This window comes from Argopecten irradians, chromosome 4 (assembly GCF_041381155.1).
Source record: "Argopecten irradians isolate NY chromosome 4, Ai_NY, whole genome shotgun sequence".
Lineage (NCBI taxonomy): Eukaryota > Metazoa > Mollusca > Bivalvia > Pectinida > Pectinidae > Argopecten > Argopecten irradians.
In genome coordinates this window covers 4,741,800-4,752,325 of record NC_091137.1, presented here as the reverse complement: position 1 = coordinate 4,752,325, position 10,526 = coordinate 4,741,800, and the positions used below count along the sequence as shown (strand labels likewise).

The following is a 10,526-nucleotide window of genomic DNA, read 5'->3' as shown; positions in this document are numbered from 1 at the left end:
GATAGATGACTAAACACAATTCTTTAATATTGAAACTAGTTCAATAAAGTGAACTGTCTATATGGACCTCGAGCTTAAGAGGTGTGTTTATTTGATTGATTAGTTTAATAGCTTAACGTGTATTGACAACTAGAGTCATTAAGGATGGCCTTTCGTATATACAACGTATTGCGTGTGTGAATGTTTGCATGTTTTGAGAGGCTGTGGTACTATCGGGCACTAAATAACACATCCACTCGGCCACATTATACTGCCATAACGGACAGACCAGTCATTCAACTCCCTTTATGCTGATCGCTCAGTAGATGTAGAAACTACAAAGACGCTGGTGTGTCTCGACCAGGCACAGATTTCAAAACCTTCCTCACGGGACAACCACTCAACTCGAGGCCGAAAGCGAGTCGATGTCAGTGGAGACGTCGTTGGGAACAAGTGTTATATTCATTATATCATGTTTCTTCCTTTGACATATGATTTATAATTAATAAAACATTTCTTTAATTACTCGAGAACCTGGTGGAAATGAAATCACTACAGTTATTTTATTTTTCCCAAGTCTTTTTTGGTTTCGCTATTACATTTTAGGTAATCTGACCCGAAGGGTCAGGATGACCGTTTTTATCATGTTTCTTCTGTCCTCGTCCGCCGCCCGCCGTGTGTAAACGTTTAACATTTTGAACTTCTCCAGTTCTACCAGTGCGATTTGGCTGAAGCTTGCTTAAAATGATCCTGACAGGGTCCCGACAAAGAGTTGTTATTTTTCGGGTCGATCCGAAATCCAAGATGGCCGCCATAGCCGCCATCTTGAAAACATATATTGAACTTCTTCTCAAGTCTGAGAATACTTTTTAACTCTGGAGACGCTCCTCTCTACTGAGATCCACCGTATAAACATACAGAGATTACAGTAGTTATTACCACCAGTATTTATCAGTGCTAAGCTAACTGGCGTACCAAAGTCACCATAATATACCGTCAAATTATAATCATTATGTTTGAATGATTATAATAACACAGTAATTGTATATATAGGGGTTCAGAAACGTTTTGGTTTCGGCTTTGCATTGATAGCCTGGAAAGCATATATTTATATATGTGAAGCATTTCTGTGTTAGCCTTTTGAAAGGCCATAGCTAGACGTTCTTTATTTATTTATGGTATTACAAACAAGATCTTATTCCTTTTACAATTATTAATGTATGGTCTCTTTACAAAGCAGATTACCATTGACATAGGAAAGTGATTACGATACATTAGATTGGCATATATACATTGTACAATGTATTTATATATCTGTAACAGAACAATCACTTCATACAAGTATAGTTGTTGTCGCTTATGTTTCTGTAGAGTATCAACTATTTGAATTCTTTACACACTACTCATTCATTCATACATATTAAAAAATAAGAGACAAACTGAAATAATGCATAATAAGAATTACCGTCCATATCTCTATTCCAATTTCAGAAATCTCAACATGGACGACATTCCCATGGGCATGCGCAATAGACCCCGCCGACGGTCACTAGTAGTGGCGTCTGTCCGGGAGGCGTCGGAAGATGGTGATTATAAAAGTCTACGGGAGGCTAGAAAGGTAAAACAATGTGTCAAACATCATACAGCAAAAATGATATTATCATCAAATGTAAAGTATGTTCAGCCAATGTCGGCTTACTTAGACATAACTACATAAACCAAAATAGTAAAAACAATAGTTTAAAATGCTGCAAGCTAATATATTTTTTATAATGTAAGACTTGGCCAAAGGTATTACTGCCGTTGAACCCTATCTGTGAACGCCGAAAGTGTACTACAATTACGATATAGTATTGTAGTACGACTAAGTATAAATATAGGCCATGGGCTAGGAGGGTCCCACATGCGCCCCCCCCCCCCCCCCCCCGCCCCCAAAAAAAACCCCTTCGAACCAATATTTTTCTCAACCCTTATGACCCACTGATCACAAATCAAAAATGTTTACATTGCATAAGTTGGGATGAACTTTTGGTTATGACGTCATCAAGATGGCCGCCATCTCGAATTTCACTAAAAACGAAAAATTGTCATAAGTAAAAACATTGACATTTTTCAACTGAAGTAGACAAATGAGGTATCAAAATTACCACAATAGAACAACACAATACACATCAGGACCAATTAATCCATTATATTTAATGATTTGAACGCAGAAAATGAAGAAATCGGATTTTAAGCTCAAAAATGGTGATTTTTTTTTAGCAATTTTTTCATATTTGAATAACGGAGCAAAAATGTTTCCAGACTTGCAAACTTTTATTTCTAATCAGGTTTTTGACCACTAACAATCAGTTTAAACATCAGCAACAACAAAAACCTTTTTAACATTGCATAAGTTCTTGTTATGACGTCATCAAAATGGCTGCCATGTTGTTATTGTTCCTATGAAATTTCCTCCTTTGTAGGAGCACCATGTGGACAAATAATCCAATATATGTAGTAATTTGTACGTAGGAAAGGAAAAAATAATATTTTAAGCTCAAAAATGGTGATTTTTCAGCAAATTTTTCATATTTGGCTTGATGCAGCAAAAATGTTTCACAACAACAAATTATTATTTGTAATCAGTTATTTGATCTTTTATCAATCAGTAAAAACAGCAAAAAAAGTAAAAAATATATAGAAATGCAAAAGAGAATTATTGTTAAACCCTCATTTGGGCCTTCATAAGTATACATGTATCAGCGGGGACCGATGATATGTCAACTTAAACAAGTTTGATAGTCTGAGATTGATAAAATTATCGTTGGTGTTATTTTCTTTATTACATGATGAGTGACTGACTTAGTTTTCATTATTCTGGAAGGTCAGGAAACTCATGATCTATATATAAAATCTACCTTGCATGCAGTTCAAGTTTGGAGATACACACACATGTAATGTACGTCTCGTGGTACTGTACGTGCATGTAGAAATTGTCTATTACATCACAAGCATTGGCCTTTATAACATCTAATTTTAAATTTTAGGCGAATGTTTGCGACACAAGAAAAATTAATACGCGGGGTTTGTTTAAATTTTGATACATCTCAAATTTAACCTGAATATAAATTTACGAATACAATTTAAAAACCGTTAGGATTTCTGTAATAAACAAGCATAAACTACAATGTATGTGTTAAATGCAATACAGATATATGTAAGATTATAATTAGATACTGTGAAACCCGTCATGATCTAATAAACTAGGAGTTTTAAAATGAAAGGCAGATACGTATACGAAAAGCCGTAATGATTTCTATCATATTCCGAAACAATATTTGCTAAATGAATTTTAGTGATAGCGAAAGTATAATTGAAGTAATAAAAACCCTTTTTATGGTAAAGAACTTAATTTCAACGAGAATATAAATTACAACACAATTTTCAAATCTATGAGGATTTGATATCGTAAGGTTTTGAAAATAATTAACTTTATGAAATAATATTTAAAGTCGGATAAGCAGCGAACATTTACATGAAAAAAATGGAAACTTTTATGAAATTCCGGCATTTGACCATCAAATATTTTATAAAAATAAATAAACCAAGAAATATAATGATTTAAACACAATTAGGTAAAATCCACAGGAATCTATATCCCGGGCTATACTCATCGTGAAATTTTGATATTTTTTATCATAAGCTTTAGATATTGCCGAGAATTTTGTTTTGTGAAATATCATTTTGTGAATAAAACGAATCTGTATGTTCATGACAAAATTGAGTAATTAATCTAGAGAATTTTTTTTTGCAAATGGTAAGTCTTAGTGACGGGACTTTGTATAGATGTGTAGGTTGATTTTGAAAGGAAAATTATCGCTCTTTCCAGCGGAAGTGGCCTTTTTATGAAGATGTGCTAGAAATGTAAACGTAGATTGGTTAGAAATCTAGCGACAACGTTCAGCTGACGTTTGATTCTCGATAAATGAGATTTCAAACATTTTTAACTCCGCCAACTTCAAGTTCAGCCAATCATCGCCACCTTAGGGTGAGTGGGACGCGATTATCTTGTTGCGTCACTTCATTCGATACAATGTACACTCGCTACAGTAGTATTTTACTTTCGTCGTTCACAGATAGTGTTCAAAGGCAGTAAAATGGTATGTATAGCCACACAATGTTACAGAATTTAAAAGCTACGAAAACAAGTAAACACTCGGCTGGTGTATGTTCTCATGTAATGCAAAGGTTACCTACCCAATTCCAAGCCTGCTTCCTAAAACAATGAAACATATAATTTAATAAATAAAATATAATGACTTACTTTATGCCATTATTTTCGAGGTCGAGATTTGATATCAGTGTTCACTATATCTTCATTTTCTTACAATTGTAGGCTAAAAATCAAGCGAAGTTGACCACCATCTATGAGTCAAGTCTGAAAGACGACAGTGGTATTGTAAGCGAGGATGCGATCGATATCGGCCCGTCAAAAATGACACAGCGTCCATTTTCACCACCGACAGATGAGCGGTATGAGAAAGTCAGGGTTCAACTTTTTAAAGTTGTGGAAAATGGAACACCATCCGATGTCATAGACATGATGAAAAAGGCGGAAGGTTATGTCCCTTTACACCACGCTGCTATGTTAGATCCTCTCAACAATCAGACTATCTTACACTTCGCACTGAAAATGAACAGGATCGACAACGTAGAAACAATCATTGAGAATGGCAGCAAAGAGTTATTGACCCAACTCTTCACTTTACCGAAAACAACTCGGTCCGCGCTCCATCAGATTACCGAACTAAACAAGTTAGATTTAGCAACGAAATTTATGGACAGATTTCCTACTGTAGAAGAAAAGATTGAGGTGATCAATCCTGAAACGATGATTGAAATAGAGGGCCAAAGACCGAGAACGTTTTCAGCGTATCACCTAGCAGCCTTTAGAGGCTTCACTGACTTGGTGAAACTGTTCTTAGACTCGGGGATCAACGTGGACTCCCTAAACGTGAAGAAGGACACTGCTCTTTTATGGGCAGCCAGATGGGGACACAATGATACAGTTAATTTTCTCATCGAAAGAAAAGCTGATGTTAGTTTAGAAAACGACAAAAAATCTACCGCACTCTATTGGGCAGTGCGGTATCAACTGATAGATACCGTGGTAATATTGCTGGAGAAAGGTAAAGCTAATCCTAACCAGACAAGACTACTAGGACTGGTGGCACCCATCGTTATGGCCTCGGCGCTCGGCAACAACGAAATCGTCAAAGTCCTAATCGACAATGGAGCAGACGTCAACATCACAATCCGTGGAGGAGAAACTCCTTTGCATCACGCGGCCAAAGAGGGACACATGGATGTAGTGAAGACTTTACTGGACAGAAAGGCAGATCTAAATGCTCAGGACGAAAAAGGAGAACGCTCTCTGACATTGGCAGCTCAAAACGGTCACGCCGATGTTGTGAGATATCTACTACAGCGTGGTGCGGATATGTACCACAAAAACCACTTCGGCTTCGACTCCTGGTACTATGCAATGACACAGCACAACGAAATAGTTCTTACAGCATTGACTGAACATTACAACGATCTCCGATCCCAGGGGAAAACTTTGAAATCTCCGCTCTGCATCGCTGCAAGTCTTGGAAATTGTCCAATGATCAAAATACTTCTGAAAATGAGAGTCGATCCTGAGGAAACTGACTTAGATGGAAATACCTTTATTCATCATGCTGCGATAAATAATCAGGGAAATGTGATAAAACATTTTCACAAAAAGGTCAGCATTGACGCACAGAACCACGCTAAAGAAACAGCTATGCATATCGCATGTAGACGAGGAAGCCATGACGCCGTGCTAGAACTAATGGAGAAAAAGGCCAAGACAAACGTCGGAAACTTAAAAGGAGAAACCGCCCTGCACGTCGTTGCTTCTTCAAGTAAAACGACTCCAGAGATTGCGCGCGCACTTGTTGAACATACCATCAAATCACATGACTGGGAAAGTGTCAACGCTACAGACAAAGAAGGCAACAACGCACTTCACATTGCCGGTTTATCGGCAGACCCGGACGTTCTATGGGAATTGAGATTTGTCAGATTCAAAGACGTTGACAAGGATGGAAACACGCCGCTTCACGAGGCGGTGATTTCAGGGAAACAAGAAGTTTTAGAAACCGCTTTAGATATCTACGAGAATATGCAGAGAGACGCTGATATTAACACACTGAACAAAAAATCTGAAAGTGTTCTGCATTTAGCAGCATCAGCAGGATTTTCCGATAGTATAACCAGGTTGGTGTTTTATGGGGCAGATCTGACTTGTGGTGACAAAAAAGGGAATACTGTTCTTCATAGACTTGTCGAAGAAATGGCAGAGAACAGAGGTGACTCAGCAGCCATGGAGCGTGTCATGGAAACGATCATTTTCGATTCTGTCAGGTGGTGGTGCAATCGTCACGGAATACTCTACCCTGGAGAGAATGAATCACTTTTCAAACAGTTGCAACGGAAGGCACTCTTGTCTTTGGTTAATGAATTTACCAACAAGCAGAATCTGTCTGTTTTAGGATACGCATATAAAGTTGGCTCACACAAGTTCCTCAATCGGATCCTGACAATGCCAGATGTGATGATGTTCCAAAAGGACGAAGACATTTACTTTGACATTACCCACCTTACTCCAACGACCAATTACAACCTCAGCAAATTCTGCAGCTGTGCGTCGACAAAAGTGCAGCATTCCAACTCTCATATCGATCTCCTGATGACCCTGGATGCAAAAGCAAGAGCCTCCCGGGTTCTGGACATCCCTCCAGTTCGGCAAATAGAGAGGATGTACACTGCGATATGTGCATGGGCTTATGGATTTTTTATGATAATTCACATCCTCTACATGAGCGCGTTTTCGTATATCGGTGTACACATTGCGTCAAAGTTCCGCGACCATGTGAATGGTACCCCCTTATTAGATTCGGATCCAGTGTTGATTGCCGCCTACATAATAGTCCCTTTAGAGCCTATTGTTGGTCTTTTATATGTCCTTATCGACATGTGTAGGAACATCTGTCGTCGAGAACTTCCAACTTTGAGAATGCTTCTGGCTCTAGTTTTAGTTATCATTTTTTCTAGTTTGGTATTTGTGTGGATCGCCTTGATATCAGTTCGAAACAGCGACCAAGATTATGTGTTGTCTGTTTGCCTATGTTTCGGGTGGATATTTTCCATTTCATTTACTAGGGGGTTCAAAGGAATTCACTACTTTTTCAAAATGTTGGTGAACATGATCATGAGAGATGTATTTCGTTTTCTTATATTTTTCACGTTCGTGCTGTTGGCATTTAGTTTTGCGCTCCATACCCTATTTCAAATTTCGACATCAATTGTACAAACATACCAAGACCCATTTGAAACGATATTTCTTTCCTTCAACATGATGATCGGTATGGCAGAATTGTTTGACGGGACAATTGAGGCAGGGATGGAGAGTGTTGGACGGACCGCGACATTTACCAAGGCAATATACATTGTATACATTTTGCTGTCAACAATAATTTTACTCAATCTACTGATCGCCATGATGAACGACTCCTACTCGGATATCCTCCGTCACCAGAAAGTAACGTGGCGGGTGGAGTCTGTTCAGATAGGAATCGGCATTGAAAACATGTTCCCATGGTTTCCTGGCTTATTCGGAAGAATTTATATCCAGCGTGAGAGAATCGGTATTGGAAACAAAATAGACGATGATGAAGAAGAACGATGGTATCTAGTGACGAACGCTAAGACCCTGGATAAGTTCAGACCTGAACGGTTGGAGGAGGAGTCGAACGATAAATCAACAAGCGCTTTGGAGAAGCAGATTCACGAAGCTGAAAATCGCATTAGAATAGCCGAGCAACGCTCTTTAGACGCAAATAAAAAATATGAAGAAATTTTGGCAATTCTTTCAAAACTTGAAAAGCGTGATTCATCTGTGAAATAAAGAGGATTGTCCGTGGAAAATCTGGTGTGTGTATATATATGTGTCATACTGCAGTGTTAACTTACTGTGATAGTTTTGAGCCACAAGTTACTACAATTGCCTTATGGTAGGATATATTTATCAGATCAGTGATGTAGTTCAAGTGAAATTATTCTCAGAAGAAAACAACTTATAGACATACAATCAATTTAACAATTGGCAGAGGTCGATCTGAAAAAGCTCTATTGGTGCAGTTTACAATGGATGGATGTTTCCTCAAACATGTCGGCAACCCGTCGAACCTTATATACTAATGCTTACTGTATTGATTGATATGTCGTGTGTTTGTGTTCTATAAGATGACGTTAAACTTATGACGTAAAAGTCAGTATCTTCGAGAACAATCTTCTGTAATAGGCAAAGACAGAATACCATTACGCAAAGAGACAATCACATGTATTGAAAGGTTGTTTATATACATGTTTTCGCTTGAGAGTATTATACTTTGTAGTGTAGTGCTAGTACATATTTATGCATACAAATGTAACTAGACATTTTCATCATAATGGGTACATGTGTATGACATATTGCCATGTTAAAAATGTATATATTTATGCCAATCACTTATAACTTGAATTGTATGTTTTATTTTTATCATATTTTGGCACTTATATTCAATATTGTGCACATGTGCACTTGGTTAGTTTTTTTAATGTATACATATTTGACACCTTCAGTGTCTAAATCGAGACAATACATCAATGTTGATATATACACGTAGTGACATGTATTAATATAAAATAACCCTTTTAATACACTGTTTATCTGTGATTACTCTAAATGCTCAAATAAAATCTCTTTATCCATAGTTTATACACTTTAAAATGTTCTAAAATTCTATATATGATAGTTTATTATTCTGGATAGCACTTTAATATGGCTCAGAGTTATGATGGTAATGTTTTATCAGGTGAACAACTTTTAAATGCAGACATATACATTTTTATGAAATGTATTATTAACTGGTTAATGCTCAATACCAATATGTATATTTTATTTATTCATGTGTATGTATGTTAGTAACCTTTTAAAATAACTATTGACGTTTCAAATGAGGTAACATTTGTTCTGTGATGATGTTAATAACTGTGATATTGGCAGATAAACTTATTTCATTATAGCTTACTCAAAGTTAGTGAATCTCCATATTACTAGGGTTAGTTCCCTTGTGGTAGCTATTGATTGTTTCAGAGAAATCTATTATGAGTATCGCTCACAATATCACGACGTAACAATCGACACTTCCCCACAATGTAGATAACTCTGTAATATACCGACCTACCCTTATTACTGTGATATTTACATTATCTACTGCTGACCCATATAGCCTTATAGGTAAGCGATATTTTTTAACAAATTCTGAGTGATTACGTAATACAGTAAGTGCGTATACATCGTCTGCCATATAGAAATAATCGATAAATTACACCAATTGTGTAAAGTTAAAAGTATCTGAATCTGCTGTATCAATACTACCTATGTATTCTCTATGTATGTTGATATATCAGGACGTATGAACTATCGTTAACCATGCATTGCGTTAACGATAATTTATTGTTGGATGACGACTAAAAGTTACACAACTTTTTGTAATGTTTTTTGTACTGTTTTTTTTTATATATTTGCCTTAACCATCGAGATATTTATGAGCTAGCTTTTTAAAGATTGATCATATAAGCGTACGTACATATCCTATTGTTATCCTATTAAAGTTTACACGCCTCAATGTAACAACATCACATCTGTATTTAGATGTTTATAGATTTATTTACACGTGGAAGATCCAGCAAAGGAAATATTTTACTTGGCTTTCAAGTATATGACCAAGAGACTGTCGCTTCACTAAAAATGTAAATTATTAATTGTTTTAATCATCATCAAAAATGAGACTTTCATAAAAGTAATATTTCAGAAACGCAATATTGAAAATATGCCGCAGTTAAACTCTTGATATTTACTCATAACAGCCACAACTGGTATACATGTACAAACGATCACCTATTTCTACACACTTTCAATTAAGGATTTAAATCACTGATATCCACATTTATCTCTTATAGTCATGTCATACCAAAGTCAGATAAAATGTATCTTATTTTGATGTTGGCGTTGCTATAAACATGTAGAGTAGAAGAAACAACGAGCATTTGGTGCAAAAGCTTAGGCGAGTAGAGTTTAATCATTAAATTTATGTCTGCCTGGTGACGAGTACTCAAATCCATGCAAATACTGTGCACTTTTAACAATAATTCTCATAGTATTCTCTATTTTAAAAGATTTCGTTGATATATTCTTATCTACAGGTATTTTTAGATTATCTTTATGCCTTTTCTCTTCCTGCCCTATGGAATGGAATTCAGAATTTTTCTTTCGTTTTATTTCCATTTCTTTGTTTTATTAATTTTATCTACATCTACAGAAAAGATACATTGCTTTTATGCAAGTAATGAAACAACGAGATTTTAAGGAAAATAAAATTTGAATTTAACTTTGTTAATTGTTTAATTTTGTTTTTTCTGTTCGGGTGGATATA

The 10,526-nt window shown here is 36.2% G+C and overlaps 1 protein-coding gene across 1 annotated transcript; it reads left to right on the top strand.

Moving 5' to 3' along the window:
• Positions 1–1,466: 1,466 nt before the first annotated feature.
• On the top strand, positions 1,467–10,485 carry LOC138320413 (uncharacterized). Its single transcript, XM_069263373.1, has 2 exons — positions 1,467–1,597; positions 4,358–10,485. The coding sequence occupies exons 1-2, from the start codon at positions 1,481–1,483 to the stop codon at positions 7,952–7,954; spliced, it is 3,714 nt and encodes a 1,237-aa protein (XP_069119474.1). The 5' UTR covers positions 1,467–1,480; the 3' UTR covers positions 7,955–10,485.
• The last annotated feature ends 41 nt before the right edge of the window (positions 10,486–10,526 follow it).